We start from the raw sequence: 25,066 nt of genomic DNA, 5'->3' as shown, positions 1-25,066 counted from the left end.
GTTTTGACCTTCACATTTGAGGTCACAGGAACCTGTGTTTTGACCTTTACATTTAAGGATACAGGAACCTGTGTTTTGACCTTCACATTTGGTGGTACAGGAACCTGTGTTTTGACCTTTACATTTGGCGGTACAGGAACCTGTGTTTTGACCTTTACATTTGGCTGTACAGGAACCTGTTTTTTGACCTTTACATTTGGCGGTACAGGAACCTGTGTTTTGACCTTTACATTTGGCGGTACAGGAACCTGTGTTTTGACCTTCACATTTGAGGTCACAGGAACCTGTGTTTTGACCTTTACATTTAAGGATACAGGAACCTGTGTTTTGACCTTCACATTTGGTGGTACAGGAACCTGTGTTTTGACCTTTACATTTGGCGGTACAGGAACCTGTGTTTTGACCTTCACATTTGGTGGTACAGGAACCTGTGTTTTGACTTTTACATTTGGCGGTACAGGAACCTGTGTTTTGACTTTTACATTTGGCGGTACAGGAACCTGTGTTTTGACTTTCACATGGGTCATTTGGCTTAAATATTTTACTTCTAGTACCATTTCATAGATCTATTTTTAGTATTTTATAGATCAGAACTATATTGTTCAGCTTGATACAAATAAGTGACATGATATATGAAAGCAAGGCAAGTGTTTATTTATAGTAACATGTAAGTATAGAAACAGTTATATGATCTAGTACATCAATATATATAGAGCCTATAGCATTCATTCTGATCCTTCTCTCCTTACACACCGAGTAGTGACTCATCAGCACATAGCATCCTCAAAACATTCAACAAACAACAGGTTTGCATCAAAAATATTTTCATTAAAAAATCAACAAAAAAACCCTGTTGTTGAAGTTTTAACATCAATTTTACCCATTAAAGAGTGACTGTTTGCAAAAACAAAAACAAAATTTGCATAATTAGATACCCAATATTCCCACAACAAAAAGCTTAGAATGTTGAAGTACCAGGTCTAGAGAAATACAAAATGAAAGGTATGTTATAAACTTTACTTTTCAATCCAATGTGGTAATCAAATCTGAATATAATATTGCTTGATGAAATGTGTGAACTATCTATATCATATATTGGAGCAAAATGAAAATAAATCTATTGGTAGTACAAACTTGGCACTGTCGCTATTTACTATAAATGTGGAAATTTACGCGAGGGGGAAATTTACACTATTACACGGATCCCTTTTGGTCGCGAAAATTTCTCCCACGTGTATTATTTTGATAGTAATTTGAGTAAACTGGAACTTCAAACGAAGGTGGGTCAATCGTGAAAATTATCCCCGCGTGTATAGTTTACATATCAAAATCGCGAAACTAAACCCCAGCGAAAATAACCACATTTACAGTATACAAAACTATCACAACTGACTTACCAAGCACTACTCATTAACTCAAGTATGTAAAAAGTTAGCATAGCAGGAGAAACACAATTCTTCAACCTCTGCCCAGAAATATATCATTAATATATAAAACTACAAAAATCCATTTCCCTATAAACAGAAAAATATTAAAGTGAAAATAGTCCACATTTGCTTTATCAATAAATATCGCTCTCAATTCAAACTCATCAAATGTCATTCATAACACTGTATCTCTTTCCTCAAACAACATACTTGTTTTGAATTGAACATTAAACACAAGATGGAGTCGATTCTGTTACACAGTATAATAGCACTTTAAAGCGTAAATATCACATCTGTGAGATGAGTCAGGATATGTTCATTGTCAAAGAGGCTTTTTCAAATCTTACAAAGTCTATTCCTCCTCAAAAACATTTGGTATGAAATCATAGCCTTCAAAATCAAGTTTGAAATAGTAGTTTCATGGGCCACAAGTAAAAGGCCTTATAATCAAGTCCATTGTAATTACATTTCTGTGTATTTAGATTCTACCTTTAATTTATAATCAAGTCTATTGTAATTACATTTCTATGTATTTAGATTCTACATTTAATTTATACATTGATCATATTACTGAATAGTTGGTAATATTCATAAGCGATTAAATTTAGTGATATTTGCAGTCGTTAAAGATAATATGAAAATAAATACCCCACTAATATTCATATATACGAATAAATGTATAGAAATGTTTATTGGTGAATGTCTTCACGACTCGTTACGCGAAGGTCTGACTGGAACAACCACAAAGTTATAAGCCCCCTGAAATTTAACATAAATACAGTATTTTAGCTCTCCAGAACAGAATCTGTAATTTTTGGAAAATTCTTCATCAAATTTAAAGAGATATAAGATAATTCCAGCATCTCCACAATTTAAACTGGTCATGATATGGCCAGTATCAGTTTGACTGACAATATCAGGGGAGTTGACAATAGTGAGATTGTAATCATTCCTTATAAAAATATCTTGCGCCGAGAGAGTCCTCTAATACGACAAAAATAACTAAAATTTTTAAACTTTTAATTTATGCTTCTGATTTTGAGGAGGACATTTTGCATCTTGGATGCTGCAAAGAATCCAAAGATACAGGACATTCTTCTTGCAAATATTTCTGACAAAGATTCGACCATGATTAGTAGATTTGAATGTTTTGTGTTAAAAGATCACAAGTTGACACAATGTGAGGACATCTTAAGTACACACTATTTCAGCTAAGCTGCTGTTTACGTATGACCTAGTATGCAAATCTCATTTCAGGGGAGTAACCAAGCTTTTCTAGGTTAGGGATACAGGCGAAGTTGATCATGGGTGGGGGACCGCACATGATGATCATCGTTCCTTCCTCAGGGCCGGGCAGATGTTCTTTGATCATATCAGCGCTCACAAAACCTTTGCTGTATGTCCAACCTGCGAAAAAAATTACAACATATAAAATCAGTCTAGATCTACCCAGGTACAGGTTAAGGAACCATTTCAGTGTAGACATTGGCCAAGTAGGAGATAAAGTACCTTTGGCTTGAAAAGCTCACTACGAACATTGGCTAATAGTACATGGTATACAATATACGAGGGCTGATTGATATGTTGTGAGCCTCATATTGATGGATTTGAATTTTGCCGGACATATTGTATTATTTTTCAACATAATTCCCTTTAGTATCTATGCACTTTTGCCAGCGGTGTTTAAGGGCCTCAATGCCACTTTTATAGACCTTCTTTTCTTGGCTGTCCAGAAAGTCGCCCACTGCATGTTAGCAATAGGGTTATAAGGGTGCCTGAAATAGCTGTTTTCAGCTTTGGAAATAGATGAAAGTCTGATGGAGCGAGATCAGGTGAATAAGGCGGATGCTCAATCAATTTAAAGCCACAATCGGGAATGGCAGCCATGGCAATGACAGACTCTTTCACCCTAACCCTAGCCCTAACCGATTTTGTCCATTTTGCGAAAACCGTTGTTTACTTTGGAGTGCTACCTCGTCGATATAACTAACCAAATGAGACCAGTCCTTGGGTACACTGCCCTATATAGTCAGAGAATAGCAGGACTTAAAAAGAACATCCTTGAGTACCTCCTTCAATAGGAGACTCCCAACATATCAATCATCCCTTGTATACTCATTGTATGTCATAATTACTGTTACATTACAACACACAAACTCCACTTTACCACTACCAGCCCAGTGTAATGATTCACAATAGATTTTGTTATAAATTTGCAAATTGATAACCTTGGCTATAAATAGTAACAGGGAATTTCCTGTGGCTTCAACATTTTTGACCAATCAAGAAAGTGGATTGTCGATCATCGGCTATAAAAATGGCAGCTGAAATTACTGTTGGCCTTGATAAGATATGTTTTGGCCCAATCTACCAAATATTACTGTAAACATACATTGATAATTAGGTAAAGATATTTCAGGATGATTTGGTGGTAAGACGTCATCACGTTAACGACAATCTAAGTTTCTGTAGCGCCTGATCTGAGGATTGTGAGATACAATTACAGTAGTTTGGTTTGTTTTGTTTAACGTCCTATTAACATCCAGGGTCATTTAAGGACGTGCATGGTTTTGGAGGTGGAGGAAAGCCGGAGTACCCGGAGAAAAACCACTGACCTTTGGTCAGTACCTGGCAACTGCCCCACATGGGTTTTGAACTCGCAACCCAGTGGTGAAGGGCTAGTGATAAAGTGTCGGAACACTTAACCACTCGGCCACCGCATCCACTACTACAGCAGAAGCCCTAACGTATCATCAGTAATACTGAAAAGCTTAATACCTATACATGTACAACTCTACCATTATCATCTTGTTATTGGTTCATCAGATGTGTTAATCTTCAAATAATTATCAATATTGCAGATCTGAATTAATTCTTGTGATTCTTATTGTGAACAAGAGGCCCATGGGGCCTGTATCGCTCACCTGGTTGGATTTGACCAAATGTCAAAATAATGTACAGGTTCAATTTGTCAATACATATACAAAAATGTACTCTCTGAAAGACCATATGGATTATTTTTACACAATAATGGTGTTTAAAGAAACTAAGTCCCTTAGGGTGGGGAAAACCCTTTGGCCTATTTTTACATAAAAATTGTGTTTATCCCTTAATGCCCAGCGATACTATACATAGTTATGGGATTGAGGGTCACAGTAACCATTTATGCAAAATCTGTTCCCCCATCACCAGGGATGTTTCTGACCAAATTGGGTTCAAATCCATTTAAAACTCAAATCTCTATTTCCCCTATTTGGCCCCTCCCTTCAGGCCCCTTGGGGGTCAGAGTCAATATTTATATAAACTCCCTTTCCCCCTTCCCCTAAGGATATTCCAGACCAAATTTGGTTCAAATCCATTCATAACTTTATGAAAATAACGATTTAAAGGAGTAACCCCTATTTCCCTATTTGGCCCAGCCCCTCAGGCCCCTCAATATTTATACAAACTCTTTCCCCCCCTTCCTCTCTGGATGTTCCTGACCAAATTTAGTTAAAATCCATTCGTAACTTAATAATTAATAGCGATTTAAAGGATTAACCCCTATTTTCCCTATCAGACCCCACTCCTCAGTCCCCTGGAGATTCAGAGTAAAACATTATACCAACTCGGTTCCCCTTCGCCAATGAATATTCCTGACCATATTTGGTTTAAGTCCATTTAAAACTTTATGACTAGTAGCAATTAAAAGACTAATCTCTATTTCCCCTACTTGGCCCCGCCCCTTAGGCCCCTAGGGGTACAGAGTAAAAATTCATATAAACTCTGTTCCCCCTCCCCTCAAGGATGTTCCTGACCAAATTTGGTGAAAAGCTATTCAATACTTCAGGAGTAGTAGCGATTTAAAGGAGTGACCCTATTTCCCCCCACCCCTCAGGCCCCTGGGGGTTGAGAATAAAGATTTAAACAAACTCTGTTCCTCTTCCTCCAAGGATGTTCCTGACCAAATCTGGTTCAAATTCATTAATAACTTTATGACTAGTAGCGATTTAAAGGATTAACCCTATTTCCCCTATTTGGCCCTGCCCCTCAGGCCCCTGGGGGTTCAAAGTAAAAATGTATACAAACTCTGTTTCCTTTCTGCCAAGGATGTTACTGACCAAATTTGGTTCAAATTCATTCATAACTTTATGACTAGTAACGATTTAAAGGATTAACCCTATTTCCCCTATTTGGCCCTGCCCCTCAGGCCCCTGGGGGTTCAAAGTAAAAATTTATACAAACTCTGTTTCCTTTCTGCCAAGGATGTTACTGACCAAATTTGGTTCAAATTCATTCATAACTTTATGACTAGTAACGATTTAAAGGTTTAACCCTATTTCCCCTATTTGGCCCTGCCCCTCAGGCCCCTGGGGGTTCAAAGTAAAAATTTATACAAACTCTGTTTCCTTTCTGCCAAGGATGTTACTGACCAAATTTGGTTCAAATTCATTCATAACTTTATGACTAGTAACGATTTAAAGGAATAACTCTATTTCCCCTATTTGGCCCCGCCCCTCAGGCCCCTGCGGGTTCAAAGTAAAAATTTATACAAACTCTGTTCCCTTTCTGCCAAGGATGTTCCTGACCAAATTTGGTTCAAATTCATTCATAACTTTATGACTAGTAGCGATTTAAAGGAGTAACCCTATTTCCCCTATTTGGCCCCGCCCCTCAGGCCCCTGCGGGTTCAGAGTAAAAATTTATACAAACTCTGTTCCCTTTCTGCCAAGGATGTTCCTGACCAAATTTGGTTCAAATTCATTCATAACTTTATGACTAGTAGCGATTTAAAGGAGTAACCCTATTTCCCCTATTTGGCCCCGCCCCTCAGGCCCCTGGGGGTTCAGAGTAAAAATTTATACAAACTCTGTTCCCCTTCTGCCAAGGATGTTCCTGACCAAATCTGGTTCAAATTCATTCATAACTTTATGACTAGTAGCGATTTAAATGATTAACCCTATTTCCCCTATTTGGCCCTGCCCCTCAGGCCCCTGGGGGTTCAGAGTAAAAATGTATACAAACTCTGTTCCCCTTCTGCCAAGAATATTCCTGACTAAATCTAGTTCAAATTCATTCATAACTTTATGACTAGTAGCGATTTAAAGGAGTAACCCTATTTCCCCTATTTGGCCCCGCCCCTCAGGCCCCTGGGGGTTCAGAGTAAAAATTTATACAAACTCTGTTCCCCTTCTGCCAAGGATGTTCCTGACCAAATCTGGTTCAAATTCATTCATAACTTTATGACTAGTAGCGATTTAAAGGAGTAACCCTATTTCCCCTATTTGGCCCCGCCCCTCAGGCCCCTGGGGGTTCAGAGTAAAAATTTATACAAACTCTGTTCCCCTTCTGCCAAGGATGTTCCTGACCAAATCTGGTTCAAATTCATTCATAACTTTATGACTAGTAGCGATTTAAATGATTAACCCTATTTCCCCTATTTGGCCCTGCCCCTCAGGCCCCTGGGGGTTCAGAGTAAAAATGTATACAAACTCTGTTCCCCTTCTGCCAAGAATATTCCTGACTAAATCTAGTTCAAATTCATTCATAACTTTATGACTAGTAGTGATTTAAAGGAGTAACCCTATTTCCCCTATTTGGCCCCACCCCTCAGGCCCCTGGGGGTTCAGAGTAAAAATTTATACAAACTCTGTTCCCCTTCTGCCAAGGATGTTCCTGACCAAATCTGGTTCAAATTCATTCATAACTTTATGACTAGTAGCGATTTAAATGATTAACCCTATTTCCCCTATTTGGCCCTGCCCCTCAGGCCCCTGGGGGTTCAGAGTAAAAATTTATACAAACTCTGTTCACCTTCTGCCAAGGATGTTCCTGACCAAATATGGTTCAAATTCATTCATAACTTTATGACTAGTAGCGATTTAAAGGAATAACCCTATTTCCCCTATTTGGCCCCGCCCCTCAGGCCCCTGGGGGTTCAGAGTAAAAATGTATACAAACTCTGTTCCCCTTCTGCCAAGAATATTCCTGACTAAATCTAGTTCAAATTCATTCATAACTTTATGACTAGTAGCGATTTAAAGGAGTAACCCTATTTCCCCTATTTGGCCCCGCCCCTCAGGCCCCTGCGGGTTCAGAGTAAAAATTTATACAAACTCTGTTCCCCTTCTGCCAAGGATGTTCCTGACCAAATCTGGTTCAAATTCATTCATAACTTTATGACTAGTAGCGATTTAAATGATTAACCCTATTTCCCCTATTTGGCCCTGCCCCTCAGGCCCCTGGGGGTTCAGAGTAAAAATGTATACAAACTCTGTTCCCCTTCTGCCAAGAATATTCCTGACTAAATCTAGTTCAAATTCATTCATAACTTTATGACTAGTAGCGATTTAAAGGAGTAACCCTATTTCCCCTATTTGGCCCCACCCCTCAGGCCCCTGGGGGTTCAGAGTAAAAATATATACAAACTCTGTTCCCCTTCTGCCAAGGATGTTCCTGACCAAATCTGGTTCAAATTCATTCATAACTTTATGACTAGTAGCGATTTAAAGGAATAACCCTATTTCCCCTATTTGGCCCGCCCCTCAGGCCCCTGGGGGTTCAGAGTAAAAATGTATACAAACTCTGTTCCCCTTCTGCCAAGGATATTCCTGACCAAATTTGGTTCAAATTCATTCATAACTTTATGACTAGTAGCGATTTAAAGGATTAACCCTATTTCCCCTATTTGGCCCCACCCCTCAGGCCCCTGGGGGTTCAGAGTAAAAATGTATACAAACTCTGTTCCCCTTCCCCCAAGGATGTTCCTGACCAAATTTGGTTCAAATTCATTCATAACTTTATGACTAGTAGCGATTTAAAGGATTAACCCTATTTCCCCTATTTGGCCCCGCCCCTCAGGCCCCTGGGGGTTCAGAGTAAAAATGTATACAAACTCTGTTCCCCTTCCCCCAAGGATGTTCCTGACCAAATTTGGTTCAAATTCATTCATAACTTTATGACTAGTAGCGATTTAAAGGAATAACCCTATTTCCCCTATTTGGCCCCGCCCCTCAGGCCCCTGGGGGTTCAGAGTAAAAATGTATACAAACTCTGTTCCCCTTCCCCCAAGGATGTTCCTGACCAAATTTTGTGAAAATCCATTCAATACTTTAGGACTAGTAGCAATTTAAAGAAAAAGTTGACGGACGACGGACGCCGGACGACGGACGCTGCACCATGGCATAAAAATGGTGGTATTGTTTCATACAACCAAACACTTATTAACGCTGTTTAGGTTAATACAAGGAATTATTAACCTAAGAAAAGTGATAGTTCCCTAGGTCTCTGGCCTCGGGAAATATCACCCTTCGTATATATATTTCAAAAAATGGTCTCTGAATATTCTGAATATTCTAAACTTTCCATCTTGCTAAAATAACCAGCTACACGGTACAACCCTTACCATCTCCAGGTCGGTCCAAGGTGTACCAAAGGTGGAACCGTGTCGGGTGTTCAGCCGCGATGTCTTCAAGCTCATTCCTCAGCAAGATGTCATCTTCAGTCTGAAAAAAAATAAGTAAAAAAATAACTATTGGTTACAGTAGATATATAGAGGTTACACAACGAGTGGTTGTTGGATATGGAATTTATTTCACACGAGTAAGTTATTTTTTAAAAGTTACAAAAGACACGAGCTTTAGCGAGTGTTTTTTGCAATTTTTAAAAAATAACTTACGAGTGTGAAATAAATTCCATATCCAACAATTTCGAGTCGTGTGACCTGTTTCTACCACAATAATATCGGCTTGAATCAAAGGGAAACGTGGCCAAGTATAATTTCGCGTATGCAAATAAAGTGTACCGGTGACGTCCGGGACCCGGTGATGTGACGTCATTAGATTATTGATGACGTCAATAACAATTGCAGCTTGGGTCAAAGTTCACCGTGTTAGCCAATCGAAATGCGTACAGAGTTTATACCACGTGTGGTATAAACAGATTGTTAATCAACAGCTGTAATGATTAACTGATGGTCCGAGAGTTGAATAACACAGGGTATTGTGGTAGAAATAGGGTTATTGGTTACAGTAGGTATATAGGGTTATTGGTTACAGTAGGTATAAAGGGTTATCGGTTACAGTAGGTATACAGGGTTATTGGTTACAGTAGGTATATAGGGTTATTGGTTACAGTAGGTATACAGGGTTATCGGTTACAGTAGATATACAGGTTTATTGGTTACAGTAGATATACAGGTTTATTGGTTACAGTTGGTATACAGGGTTATTGGTTACAGTAGGTATATAGGGTTATTGGTTACAGTAGGTATATAGGGTTATTGGTTACAGTAGATATATAGGGTTATTGGTTACAGTAGGTATACAGGGTTATCGGTTACTGTAGGTATACAGGGTTATTGGTTACAGTAGGTATACAGGGTTATCGGTTACAGTAGGTATACAGGGTTATCGGTTACAGTAGGTATACAGGGTTATTGGTTACAGTAGGTATACAGGGTTATTGGTTACAGTAGGTATACAGGGTTATTGGTTACAGTAGATATATAGGGTTATTGGTTACAGTGGGTATACAGGGTTATTGGTTACAGTAGGTATACAGGGTTATTGGTTACAGTAGGTATACAGGGTTATTGGTTACAGTAGATATATAGGGTTATTGGTTACAGTAGGTATACAGGGTTATTGGTTACAGTGGGTTACAGGGTTATTGGTTACAGTAGATATACAGGTTTATTGGTTACAGTAGATATACAGGGTTATTGGTTACAGAAGGTATACAGGGTTACTGGTTACAGTAGGTATACAGGGTTATTGGTTACAGTAGGTATATAGGGTTATTGGTTACAGTAGGTATATAGGGTTATTGGTTACAGTAGGTATACAGGGTTATCGGTTACAGTAGGTATACAGGGTTATTGGTTACAGTAGATATACAGGGTTATTGGTTACAGTAGATATATAGGGTTATTGGTTACAGTAGGTATACAAGGTTATTGGTTACAGTAGATATATAGGGTTATTGGTTACAGTAGGTATACAAGGTTATTGGTTACAGTGGGTACACAGGGTTATTGGTTACAGTAGGTATACAAGGTTATTGGTTACAGTAGGTATACAGGGTTATTGGTTACAGTAGATATATAGGGTTATTGGTTACAGTAGGTATACAAGGTTATTGGTTACAGTGGGTACACAGGGTTATTGGTTACTGTAGGTATACAGGGTTATTTGTGGTATTATTAAAGGTGACACTTTAGCTGTACCTGGTTAGCGAAGAGCAGAGACAACTCGGTCTTGTCCTGGGGGTCCTTGAACACTTGTCTGACCAGTTGTAACATTGGAGTGATACCCGTCCCTCCCGCGATCATTCCAACCTTCTTAGCGGTGAACGTACTCGCCTCAGTCTTCTTGTCAGGGCGGATCTTAAACTCACCTTAACATACAGAAAACAACGTAATTAAAACACCTGCCAACCAGCGAACCAGAACAGTGGAGTAGAGGAATTATATTCTAAATACTGTCTGATCAAATGTAAGAATCATAAAACTAAAGAGTGTAAAACATAGGCTCCACTTCCACTGCTTGGAAATACAGCTTGTGTAGGTCTATTTTGGCACATAGATTTTAGAGCATAACCAAATCACAATATATTAGCAAAACGATCAATTAAACACACACAGTACTGGCTGTTGAAATCTATATACTGTAATGAACACATACAGTACTGACTGTGGAAAATGTAAAGTTCTGTAATTTAGCGAAATTCTTTTGAAAATATGAAAACTACTAAAATAACTATTACCACTAAAAGATGTATGTTTATTAGAAAAGGCTAGTCAGTCATGTCATACTTCATCACACACATTTGTAGAGCTGTATTTCACAGCGACAGATATATATACTGGCGAAAACACTTAATTTGTGGTTATATACCTGGGGCAGTGTACTTGAGGAGACCGTTTGGTCCTCGAACGTCAATGTAGTCTTCGATAGACATGGCCTCTAGGTACTGGCTCATCTTACCTCCCTCTGGGAACTTGGGATGAACATTCTTAAAATACACCTGTCAAAAAAGATGAAATTCACATGCTGAACAAAAGACATTAGAGTTGTCTCCCCTTCTCCAGTAATATCCATTTATTTATGCATGTTTCATTCTCCCTAAAATGCCTCATTTTCATACTTTAATGTTATGAATTCTACAGTTATGTCTAATGGACTGTTTGGCAAAAGTCCAATGCATTGAATTCAGAAAATGCCATATTTTAAACTGAAATTCTTAATAATAACAATTGGAAAATGATCATTGGTTTGGGGGTGAAAGTTAGGTACGAGAATACAGAAAATAAAATTGAACTGAATCTTAGAAATTATCTGGATCATCCCAGCCATAAAGTTAATGGTCAAAAGAAACCAACATTCAGTCATGGACAAGAAACAGATAATTGAATGGTTAGTTTGATTGGCCTAAGTAGGAGACTTTTGACTCATTAATGTATTCTGTTGGAAGTTAACCAAAAAGATATAATAAGTCTTAAGTTTGCAGGGCCACACTTACCTAAATCTGAAGTGTGCAGGGCCACACTTACCTTAATCTGAAGTGGGCAGGGCCACACTTACCTTAATCTGAGGTGTGCAGGGCCACACTAACCTTAATCTGAAGTGTGTATGGCCACACTTACCTTAATCTGAAGTGGGCAGGGCCACACTTACCTTAATCTGAAGTGGGCAGGGCCACACTTACCTTAATCTGAAGTGTGCAGGGCCACACTTACCTTAATCTGAAGTGGGCAGGGCCACACTTACCTTAATCTGAGGTGTGTAGGACCACACTTACCTTAATCTGAAGTGGGCAGGGCCACACTTACCTTAATCTGAGGTGTGTAGGACCACACTTACCTTAATCTGAAGTGGGCAGGGCCACACTTACCTTAATCTGAGGTGTGTAGGACCACACTTACCTTAATCTGAAGTGGGCAGGGCCACACTTACCTTAATCTGAGGTGTGTAGGACCACACTTACCTTAATCTGAAGTTGGCAGGGCCACACTTACCTTAATCTGAAGTGTGCAGGGCCACACTTACCTTAATCTGAAGTGGGCAGGGCCACACTTACCTTAATCTGAGGTGTGTAGGACCACACTTAACTTAATCTGAAGTGGGCAGGGCCACACTAACCTTAATCTGAAGTGTGCAGGGCCACACTTACCTTTATCTGAAGTGTGCAGGGCCACACTTACCTTAATCTGAAGTGTGCAGGACCACACTTACCTTAATCTGAAGTGTGCAGGACCACACTTACCTTAATCTGAAGTGTGCAGGGCCACACTTACCTTAATCTGAAGTGTGCAGGACCACACTTACCTTAATGACAAGATCCATATATCCTTTGTCATCATCGCTGGACACTGGGGTGTACGGCCGAATGATTAGCTGACCATCAATCCGAGCGGTCAAGTAAATGTGCTGTCCTGTAAATAAACACAAAATGGTTACAAACACAACAACAGAATCATTATGTTAGATAATGTTCACAACAGTCTTCAATTTCCAACCGACCAGAAAATTAGCACATTTTTGTTGGGACTACCACAGGACCATTCCAGGTAAGTTTCCGGTAAATCATATATATAAAGCCAGGTGTTTGCACAAGTCTCTAATAGTCTCATCACTAATTAACCATGTTAAAGATTACTATAATGTGCAGAAGTTTATTGCTGTGGGCAAAGGAGAGAAAGTTTTTAATAAATTTACTTTTGAGTGGAATAAATGGCAAAATTTGGTAGAACTTGACCTTTCTTAACCTATAATTAGACTAGGTATACTTGTCGCAATATAAATAATTTTGATCTTATATAGACCTTTATCTCATACATTGTGGTAATATGAAATTATGTGTTTACAGTGGTTTAAATGATCATGTTTTTAGTGTTTAAGTCTGACCCTTCCCTTTCCCTCTCTCTTGTTTTCTCTTTCTAAATGTGAACTTTCTTCTTTTTCTTTTTCCTTACATTTCTTGTTCTATCTTTCTTTTCTCTCACTGTGCTTGGGTTCTAACGAGCTTAAAACATACTCAACAATCATAAAATTTAGATTTGGAATTTTGACTGATTATTTTCAAGTATTTTTAAGAATAAGCCTACCATGTGCATATATTGTAACTATACAGAGAAAAATATATATGAAATGGCGATTTCTAAATAGTAATTAAAAATTAGTGTAAGAATGATTGGATATCTTTTATTGATATTCATTGATTATCTTGTATCAAAAAGTATAATTTGGAAAAAACCAATAGAATATTAAGCGTGTGTGGGAAAAGAAAGAAAGAAAAAAAAAGATGTGTATTTTATACATGTAAAAATTTTGAAAAATTAAAAATTAAAAAAAAAGTTTCCGGTAAATCGTACCATAGCAAGTGGAGAAGTTTAAAATATAACAAGAGGTCCATGGGCCTTAACGGTCACCTGAGATTTGAAATATTTCAGTTAATTTAATTGACCCTTTTTGGCCCCACCCATCAGTCCAAAATGTCAGTCAGGACAACATGTGCATACCATTAAGCTGTAATTCCATGCTGATAATGTTAACAAAGTTTTGAATTCCAATAGAAATCCAACAAATCATAATCAAAAATGTGATTTTCCTATATAAACTATGACCCAAGAGTCATGAAATTTACAATTTGAGTAAAGCACCTTAAGACCCTTCCATCTATGAAGAGTGTTTGATTCTACCTTATTTAGGTCACGAGAAGAAGATTTTTGAAATTTCAGTCAATTTGACCTTTTTTTGACCCCGCCAATCAGCCCCTGGGGGTCAGTCAGGGCCAACATGTGCATACCATCAAAGTGCCATCCCAAGCTGATAATGTTAACAAAATTAGAATGAATTCCAATAGAAATCCATTAAATCATAGTTAAAAGTGGGCTTCCCTATGTAAACTATAGTAAAGTTTACCCCCTCCCCAGGGGCAAACGTGAGACCCCAGGGTCATGAAATTCACACTTTTGGTAAAGCACCTTAAGACCCTTCCATCTATGAAGAGTGTTTGATTCCACCATATCTGAGAGAAGAGAAGAAGATTTTAAAAATTTTGGTCAATTTGACCTTTTTAGCCCCGCCCATCAGCCCCTGGGGGGTCAGTCAGGGCCAACATGTGCATACCATCAAACTGCCATCCCAAGCTGATTGTGTTAACCAAACTAGAATGAATACCAATGGAAATCCAACAAATCATAGTCAAAAATGTGATTTCCCTATATAAACTATGAAGAGTGTTTGAGTCCACTATATCTGAGAGAAGAGAAGAAGATTTTTGAAGTTTTAGTCAATTTGACCCTTTTTGGCCCCGCCCCTCAGGCCCATGGAGGTTGGGAACCATACAATTCACAATTTGGTTGACCTTAAGCCATAGAAGCTTCCCCCAAACATTGAATTTGGTTCAGCTGTTTTGGAGAAGTTGAAAATGTAAATTGTTTAGATGCACGATGACGGACAAAAGGTCACTTGAGACTTCGTCTCAGGTAACCTAAAAAGTTAGCAAGCTACAAAAGTGAAAAACACACTGTGGACAATGACAGACAAAACAATATTGCTATAGGTCACCCTGACATTTCAGGTCAGAAAACCTAATGGAACATCAGAATTTCTATCAAAGTTTTTTCCTGACAACCAGTTCACTGCTGGGATGCTAGGATTCATTTTAGATTTAATTGATGGCCAATTACACTGGAAGTGTTGATTACAATACGCCATGTCAGCTGTTGTGACGAGTGTAAAGACAAACTTCTACTGACCAACAGGAAGTCCAAGGATGTGTTCCGGACTTGGCAGTGCAAAACGGAACCTTCTAGTGTCATGGCTGATCTCCTGTAAAGGTTAAAGGTCAAAGGTCACAATACATTGACATACCACAAGCCTAGTGATGATGTAACATCTGACATGCTACAAGCCTTTAAAAATGTGGCACATAAAATCATTTTACAAGGTCTGTGTATCTTATTATCCATATTTATGAGAGAGTGAAAACTATCAAAATTATATATATATATATTTAAAATATTGACTTGGATTTAGACTTGACAATATACAGAGAAAATTGTGGGACATCATATCTATTGTAAAATCAGAAGTATCTGTGATGTCACAATAAGGTCGTGTAAGGTTTTTGTATGACTGTACATGGATTACTGCTGTATGAGGGAGACAAGACCTTCCGATTACTTACCTCTTTGTCAATGAGTTTCAGTGAATACTTGGTATTAGGGTCCTCCAAAGTCACCAGGGCCTTTTTCTTCTTTCCAAACAGGAAAACTTTGGCTAGGACTGCTGTGATGGCTACCACTCCCAACCCAATCACCAGCGGGATCGCCTGTAAACAAACAATGATAGATGATAACAACTCATCGTCACTGTAGTCAGGTACTGGACAACAACAAATCTTCATCACTGTAGAGTGAGGTACTGGACAACGACAACTCGTCGTCACTGTAGTGAGGTACTGGACAACGACAACTCGTCGTCACTGTAGTGAGGTACTGGACAACGACAACTCATCGTCACTGTAGTGAGGTACTGGACAATGACAACTCATCGTCACTGTAGTCAGATACTGGACAATGACAACTCATCGTCACTGTAGAGTGAGGTACTGGACAACAACAAATCGTCATCACTGTAGAGTGATACAAACCTCCACATGAAGCAAGATGTTCAGTAAGTTGGAATCGACATGTAGGTCAAGGAAGACGATAGTTGTTTAAATGACTTATTATTGATTATGATTATGGATTGATTGTAATAAAATGCACCTGTCACCAAAAGTACCACTAATCTTTACTCTGGGAAAGGAGACGGATATATTTATATAGTGTACTAACATTTACTCTGGGAAGGAGACATATTGTTCAGCTATGCTTAATAAAATTTCTGAAAAATATATTTTGATTTTTCCCAATCCTGATATATCCCTAGAAATAGCTGCATAAACGAAGCACCCCATATGTGATAGGTAGCTACTTACCAGGTGAAATTAATGATTCTACCATGTTTGCTATGTAACGCCAGTTTTGATTGGTTAAAAACCATGTATTATTTTCCAACAACCCACGCTCGTGCCAATAATACACGCTCGTGAGTCACGGCTGTTACAATTTTAAATATCTAATATTCACCCGTTTTATAAAAGGTTACTATAGCCGAGTGGGCTAATGGGTTAGTCTTTCAATAAATTTTTATCACGAGGCTAGTTCGAATCCTACGGAGGCCCCCCCTTTTTTCCTTTTTTTTATCCTTTTTTTTTAAATTTTCAAAATCAATGCCATATGATAGATGCTCTTGATCGTAGTACTGTATTGCCTGTATATTTCATCAACAAATAATGCAATACTCAAGAAATAAATTACAAGGTTTTCCCGGGGTTTCTTTGCTGTTTTTCTATTAGAAAGAGGTCGATCTCAGAACTAAACAGTACATGGTAGAATAGAAATAATCAACTTTGACTCGTGTATTGTTGCAGGATATACAACTCGGACTCGGATATTTTGCAATTTTAATTAATAACTCAGGCCTGCGGCCTTCGTTATTAATTTAATTGCAAAATATCCTCGTCCTCGTTGTATATCCTGCAATAATACACGAATAATCGTTAATTACTTCTTAAATAGTCAATAACAATTTGTCAATGTCAAATTCTAATCAAAAATTTGTTATTTATTGAAAATTATAAATCCCTTTAATTACTAACTGTGTATATTATGTACTATCTGGAAAATCTATAACTTTCACGCACTAAATGCATGCACATGCACGTAAGCTAAAAACCCCGACAATTTTATTTTTATTTGTAGTCATATAGCATGAAGACAATGCCAGACAACATATATGATGTGTTGATTTAACTTCACATCAATTAATCATGTCAATTGGTTGTATATTCAGATCAATGACTCAAATTTAAATACAAAATTTACCTGCATAAATATCAAAACTACAGCATGTATTGATTCCGACTGAACAGATGTTACAATATATACATGTATATGTAATTTCACTGTGGCCTATAATTTGTAAAACATGCACAACAATCTACAATGGCCTAGACTTCCTGACATCTACATCCCTATGTCCCCACGAGTTGGGATACATATTACATCAATCATAAACTTCCTCATTCTATGATTTTTTTTTTAAATTGGACCAAATTTCGACCAAAAAATTGCCCTACCACACAAACAATACATAACAATATCATGTGACTTAAAATATTAAAATTATTTAGAAATTTTCATAATAATTTATGACTCCAGCTCTCTCACTGAGAGTCCTAGCAGCTCTGGTAAACTTGTGAAAATGTCAGATTTTCTGGTCAGTGTAAAAAATTAATTACAATATTATGTGACTGTATTAATTTGGGTACAAAATTTTGTTTGGTAATTACGATAGTAGTTAACTTGTAAATATGTTAGATTTTTCCTGTGTGTCTTTCTCCCTTGTGAAAATGTCAAGATTTTCTGGTCTGCCTTTCTTGAAAAGCTAAGCCCACAATTTCTTAAATGTTTTACATATTAACAACTTTGTGCATTTTCCGGTGAAAGTACATACATGTACGTAGTGTGTCGAATCCATCCGAATCAGCATCTATGGTGCTTACAAGAGTAATGATACAAAACAGTGAGAATGGTCCAATTTTTTGCTGTTTTAATTTGAAATGAGAAAAATGGAAAAGGGTGCCTAAATTAGGGCCTTTTTTCTGAGGTCCCCCCCCCCCCCCCCCCAACAGTTTTCTTACAAAAATGACTTAATATAAGTTGGCCCCAGACCAGACCAGTGTAAAAAAAGCCTTAACATTACTGCAGACACAACATAGGTTTATGTTGCTGCACACTGTACACAACATTCTGTTGGTGAGTTTACAGAGCTCCGCCTGCATCAGTATGACTAATTCACTAGGTTAAACAGTCCTAGAACGCTACATCACGTTTAATTACGCTCAGGCCTAGATGTATTAAAGTATGTTATGTGCTCTGCAGGAGGAAGTTACAGTGGCAGTGTTAATATGTATCAAAATTACTAGACTGGACTTCTTCACCTAGATTAATTATAATTAGACGATGCAAGTCCAAACTTTCATAATTATTGTATTCTAACACAGAGGTCCATGGGCCTGAACAGTCATCAGACTTTAACAGATCCCAGTAATATTGTAGTATTTGTTTGTTCTTGTTTAACGTCCTTTTATTACTATTAACAGCCAGGATCATTTAAGGATGTGCCAGGTTTTGGAGGTGGAGGAAAGCTGGAGTACCCGGAGAAAAACCACCGATCTACGGTCAGTACCAGGAAACTGCCCCACGTAGGTTTCGAACTCGCAACCCAGAGGTGGAAGGCTAGTGATAAAGTGTCGGGACACCTTAACCATTCAGCCACCGTGGCCCCACTATTGTAGTATACATACTCAGTAGTAGTTATATAGTGTTAGTGGCTGAATGTAAGCATTAATCAGGATCATCTCAGAATCGTATCAGGCAGTTGTGAGTTTAAAACAAGAGGTGGAATTTGAGAAGTTTAAAATGTGATCTTACAAAACGTTGTCCAATGCAGCCATCTTGGATTTCAGACAGAGGTTTTCAAATACTCCTTGTTTAAAAAGATGTTAGCCACCTTGAAGTGACCCAAAAAAGGACAACACCTGGTCAGGACGATCATCTCAGCCTCGGGATCATTTCAGACAAGTTTGAGTTTGATCCCCTAGTGGAACTTCAGAAAAAAATTCAAAATGTAGTTTTGTAGATGGCTGCCATGACAACAAACAATGACTATAGGTCATCCTGACCCATCCTAAGCCCCAGGGACCAATGCTTCATATAACCTGACTCAAACCGAGATACAGATGTAGGCGTAATATTGGTCTATCATTGACTAGCCTGGAGACTGAGAACAAACAGTGGTATGTTACAGCAGAAGTCAGAACTATTTTAGTAAATTTATTTTAAGCATTGCCAATATCACAAGCCGTAGGGTTTTCATTAGAAGATCCATTCCAACTTTTTTTTTCATCACTCACATTTTTTTCAGAATCTGAAAATACATACTGATATAAAATTTAACTCTGTAATGAATTTAACAGACAGCTAAACATACATGTATTTGTGACAGAAATAGATAAATTCCCCACACTGAATTTCCTTCGTTATACCCTCACGGAAGTGGATGTGTCGGCTGATCATGAGCAGTAAGTTGGGCGGTTATGGAGAAATAGATACCTTTATAACTTCATGAAATAATGTTAAAAGTAAAACTCAAGTATGCACGGAATTCAGCAATACAGAGCGGGAGCTTTTGGTAAATGAGCACTGTTTGATCGGTCCAAGATCAGTCCAAGAGAACTGTGTTTATTACAGATTTTCTAGTATATGTATAGTAACAGTGACCTTGACCTTCGGACCAGTAAAAAAAATAATTCCATGCAAGCACTTGTGGTAAGGAAAAACTGCATAGAAATAGTGTGATGGGTCCAAAGGAACTTGACTTTTTCACAAGGAAACTAGTTTTCTATTTTTAGAAACAGGTAACTTTGACCTTCAACCTGGCTTTGGACATGAAAAGCAATCCCAAGCAAGCACTTCCGGTAAGGAAGATCTGTATGAAGTTTGAGTTTCATTGGCCCAAGAGAACTTGAGTTATCACATGGAAATCTCTTTTGTGGACGATGTCGCCACCACCGACAAAGTGAAACCTTTATGTCACCTGCTTTTTGCAAGCGGCACAAAAAACAAGCCATCATAGGAGAGGCCATCCTAAATGACCACTGTTGATAGGTCAGTTTAAACAACACAAACTGATTATAATTACATTAAAATTTAGACCAAGTACAAAACAATGAATTACATCAACTGTTTATCAGATTTTCACTTCCTTTCCCATGACCACTACACACTAAAGTAGAAACACATTGCCAGCTAACAGGAAATGCACAAAAACAAAATCTCCTCCTGTTCTGCATGGTATGCTTAATCTTAACTCGCAGTCTTTTATAACAATCTCTTTTACTTGTACAGACTCCTGGAAATATTAAATGATCATCTTAATTAACACCAATTTTTGTTGCTTTGAAATGTAATCTTCAGAAATAAGATTTAATACTGAACTTATTAAGTAATAATTTAAGAATTTCTGGAAATATTTGATCATCAAATCTACTGTGTACAACTCACTGCAGTGAATACAAGCATTGTGTGGTACATGGACAAGGCTGATGTGTGGGTGATAGATGTACGGGTCTATTACTAACGACAAGTAAAACTTGAGGAAGGTTAGCAACAAAACCCACCATCAGCACAACCAGTATATAATGTCTCCTCATCCCTAAAATCCTTCACAATGAATTAGTTTATGAGCTACTATCACACTGACAGACACAACACTTTAGCAGAATTAGAGGCCTATAGGTGTATTCATAATATATTCAGCACCTTCACATTTTCTGGAGAGATTCCAAAATATAAAAGAAGAAGAAAAGATATAGGTATACATAATGTATAATTGAATTTGACTTCAGTTTAAAACCTTGTTATAAAATATACCGTCCAAAACAACTTTTAAACACACTTTAAATATATTCAAGCCCACAGTGCTTTTCCTTTTCCTGTCTATATTTTTGGGTGTGCAAAATGACCCATTCCCAATAGCACATCCCCCCCCCCCCCCCCCCAACGAATTTATACTTAAAATTGGTGTGTGTGGTCATTTTGACCCTGTTCTAAATTTTGTACATGTTGATCATTTTTTTCCAACTGGACAGGAGTCATAAAAATTTCCCAAACCTTCAAATCCTGTTTTTTTCCCCAAGAAAAAATTTTGCATGTAGCTTTCAGTGTTATAAGCAATAAATTGAAGTTAAGGATACTGTTGTTGTTTTTATTTGTTGGTGTTAATCATTTCTGTACTTCAGGTGCCCTTTCTTACATTTCTGTTAGTAGCAGTATCACAAGTGTAATAAGCTGTTGGGGATGTACGTAACATCTGTAAAAACATTCCTTCCAGTTCTTTTCACAAATAAATCTTGACACTCAACAACAAATTTTTCAGTCGAGATCTGTATTACATGTACACCTGGTATACGGCATAGGACCCATATGAACGATGTTTGTTAGAACATAGAACCAAATTTCCCTGGGGTGGGGCCAGATCTCCTTGTTCTTCAGGTTGGTAAAACATACAACTAAATCCCCAGGGGTAGGGCCAGATCTCCTTGTTCTTCAGGTTAGTAAACTGATAAACATACAACTAAATCCCCAGGGGTGGGGCCATATCTCCTTGTTCCTTAGATTATGTAATTGACAGGGCTTTTTCTCACTGGTTTGGGATAGGGCCTTTTGTCTCATTTTGGGAAAAAATTGGTGAATTGGAAAAGATTTTTTCAGGAGTAAACTGCAAATTTTGTGAATTTGGCTAAAATATGAAATAATTTCAATTGGGAATGGGGCCCATTAACGGCCCCAGAAAAAGCCCTGATTGTGAATAGACTTTGGTATATTACCACAACACGTGACCAAGATTATATAGTCATGGAATCTTGACTTAAATAATCCTTCCTTTATAACGAAAATATAGGGTCGCTAGGGTTAGCGGAAACAAAGGCATTTTTTTAGGTCTAATATTCAGTTTATACAATAATAGTAACTGCTGTTACTTTCGATGGTGTAAATTTCTGATATTTGAAAAATTTGAGCTTCATTTGAGATAATAAAAGCCTTTTCCCCAGACCATTGAAACACCTGGCAAAATTCCTACATACCTGATAGGTTTTTTATTAGTTTGACTTTAAAGTCATACTCCACCCACACACACAGGGGGCTTATAAATTCCAGAAATAGCAACTTGTTCCTGAGGATATTACCCATAAAATTATTCATACATTATACATGTACTTGTTATTTGAAGGCAGGGACATAGAATGCAATTTATAGATATTGAGAGACACTGAAACTTTGATCACGTAAACGACAAAGTCACCTTCACATTTATCAAATAACATGAAGACAACAACATACACTATATATAAATAAATCTGCATGTTTCAAATAAAACTAATTTAATATAATAAAGAATTTTTCATCTGCTCTCAGATCTGTACCAAATACATTGCAGGTAGCCTTGATGGTCATTCAAGCATGTCCGGCTTAGTCATGCGGACTTAGCTATGGGCGAAAAACACATTCATTTCTATCATTGTGTATATATATACACATACCTGAATATCTATGTTACTGAGATCAGCTATGATAGTTTATAATAATACCATGAAATTGATTTACCTATTAAAACGTAGTCTGTGACCTATGACCCCAATCTGTCATCATAAAGCCTGAACGTACTCAATATGTATAATTTGTGTAGTTTGAGTATATGTACAGTAAAAACATGTCGAACATCTCTTGCAGACATACCAGGGAAAATAGAAAATGTTGTCAGACTCAGGGATTTTTTTTAATTTTAACAATTTTTATTCATCACTATAAGTTTAGTTTAGCGTGGAAACTCTATAATGTAAACAAATGTTGGAAACCTTGCAGCATTGACACTTCCCTGATCATGAGCTAACAAGACAAGTATTAATCAAAATCAGTTCAAAATAAAAATCTCAAAAAAACAAACTATGAATGAAGTTGATAGCTTCAGTAAACAAAATATAATCATTGACGGATGGTATAATCTCAAAAAAACATTTTTTTTTTTTCATTTTTTCTTGGAAACACAATTTCTCCATCTCTTCATTAGCTGATGAGGCTAACTCCCAACATTTACAAAATTCACACACCGGACATAACACTATTTCAATGTAACATCTACAATTACCTCTGCTCCCACTCTATGCTAGAGATCTCAATCAGAAACTTAATAGCTACCAGATCATAAGACTTTACGCTGACAGAACATGGACTATAATTGACAAAACAAACCTAGCAACAGGCAGTAAACCTGTAACTAACCAATATAAAGCTGACACATCACTGACTATAGTCAGTGAGATGAAACCTAACATTAGGCTGAGTCATCTAGATAGTAAACCAGTAACTGAAAATGCCGAAAGAATGCTGGCTATAGCCGATGAGACGAAACCTAACAATAGGTGGAGTCATGTAGGTGGTAAACGAGTATCTAACCATAGCAAACAGAACACGGACTATTGTCAGTGAGACAAAACCTAGCAAAAGGCAGAGTCATGTAGGTCGTAAACCAGTGACTACCTATAGCCGACAAAACACTTGACTATAGTGGGCGAGACGAAACCTAGCAAAAGGCGGAGTCATGTAGGTGGTAAACCTGTAACCAACTATAGCCGACAGAATACTGACTATAGTCAGTGAGACGAAACCTAGCAACAGCTGAAGTCATCCAAACCAGTAACTGACTAAGCTGATAAAATGCAGACTATAGTCATTGAGACGAAAACTAGCAAAAGGCGGAGTCATGTAGGTGGTAAACCAGTAACTACCTATAACCGACAGAACACTGACTATAGTGGGCAAGCTGAATCCTAGCAAAAGGTTGAGTCATGTAGGTGGTAAACCAGTAACTAACTAAAGCCAACAGAATAGGGACTATAGTTGGCGAGACGAAAACTAGAAATATATATGAAGGCAGTAAACCAGTCACTAAATAAAGCTGTCTAAACACCAATTGGTGAAATGAAACCAAGCAATAGACAGAGTCAGTTTGGCAGTGAAGCAGCAACTGTCAGTCAACAAGACTTTCACACATGTCAAAGAGGGATGGTCACAATTGAGGATATATGCTGTACTCTACTTACAATTTAACACCCAATAAACCATTTTGGAAATGACCTGTTCTACAAGACATGTTGAAATCATTCTTTAATTGCCATGTTTATCAGCTTATCGCGTGACAATGCGCCCTGTCATGTCTCGTGCTGATCAGGACTGTTAGCTTACGTACAGACTCGCCTGCACCTGCCCTAATTAAGTTCCGGTGACAGGTGCAGCCAAAAGTTTTTATGCTCGTTATGATAACTGTATAAGGTCTTTGATTTGTTTAGAACCAGTTATAAAACTTACGTGCACTGACTGAAAACCCATACTGTCCTAGTCTTGACCTCTGTTGCACGCATCAAAGCCAGAAGCCGGTTTCTGTAATATGTGTATCCTCAAAAAAACGACCCATGGGTTATTGTTCCGGCAATTGAAATATTTTCCAACCAAAACGTACCTCACTCTTATTCTTAATTTCTAAACACAAATGACTCTGCGACAATGCGATTCATTATGATAGAATACAAATAGATCTAACTACACAAAAACAATATCCAGCATTTTGCATAGGCTATTAGCTCGGGTGCGGGTAAAACAAACATTGTCTCGTGAAACAGCATTTTCTGTTCTCTAAATTACTTCCCGTATAAGAAGTAATCTACAATGTCAGTAGCATCTTTACTTAAGTGAACATCAAATACATACCCATTCTTCTGATTGCGACATTCTGGTAGTCTTGCAACGCGAAAATGCTGCAGATCTCCCTCTGACGCTGAGCTTTGATCGAGCAGAGTCCTACTACAAAATTTCTCTCCCTCGATCTGCACACGCACCGCTTTCGATGTCAGGCGGACGCTTGAATGTTGCACACACCTGAGGAGCGTAGATCTATATCTTGAGTTCATAACGTTGCCGAGCGCCC

General features: G+C 37.8%; 1 protein-coding gene across 3 annotated transcripts; it reads right to left on the bottom strand.

The window, feature by feature from the left end:
- Positions 1–631: 631 nt before the first annotated feature.
- On the bottom strand, positions 632–24,982 carry LOC117335558 (NADH-cytochrome b5 reductase 3-like). 3 transcript variants are annotated; one of them, XR_004534447.1, is made up of 9 exons: positions 24,850–24,982; positions 15,600–15,743; positions 15,169–15,241; positions 12,734–12,840; positions 11,303–11,432; positions 10,633–10,802; positions 8,812–8,911; positions 1,972–2,834; positions 632–1,916 (listed from the first exon to the last, which is right to left on the bottom strand). XR_004534447.1 is itself a non-coding variant. In XM_033895635.1 (8 exons), the coding sequence occupies exons 1-8, from the start codon at positions 24,868–24,870 to the stop codon at positions 2,662–2,664; spliced, it is 918 nt and encodes a 305-aa protein (XP_033751526.1). In that variant the 5' UTR covers positions 24,871–24,982; the 3' UTR covers positions 632–2,661. The 3 variants fall into 3 exon arrangements, 2 of the variants coding, with proteins under 2 accessions (XP_033751526.1, XP_033751527.1); XM_033895635.1 differs by having other exon boundaries at positions 632–2,834; XM_033895636.1 differs by lacking the exon at positions 24,850–24,982 and adding an exon at positions 24,451–24,542 and having other exon boundaries at positions 632–2,834.
- Positions 24,983–25,066: the final 84 nt, after the last annotated feature.

The sequence above is a fragment of the Pecten maximus genome, chromosome 10, assembly GCF_902652985.1.
Source record: "Pecten maximus chromosome 10, xPecMax1.1, whole genome shotgun sequence".
In the NCBI taxonomy this organism is placed as follows: Eukaryota; Metazoa; Mollusca; class Bivalvia; order Pectinida; family Pectinidae; genus Pecten; species Pecten maximus.
This window is presented reverse-complemented; position numbering and strand designations above follow the sequence as displayed.

Excerpts from the sequence above, each read along its gene's own strand:
- LOC117335558 (XM_033895635.1), bottom strand. The coding sequence starts at position 24,870 with ATGTCGCAATCAGAAGAATGG. Across the intron at positions 15,242-15,599 it reads TGAAACTCATTGACAAAGAG|GAGATCAGCCATGACACTAG; the intron begins GTAAGTAATCGG and ends TAACCTTTACAG. Across the intron at positions 2,835-8,811 it reads CTTGGACCGACCTGGAGATG|GTTGGACATACAGCAAAGGT; the intron begins GTAAGGGTTGTA and ends TTTTTTTCGCAG.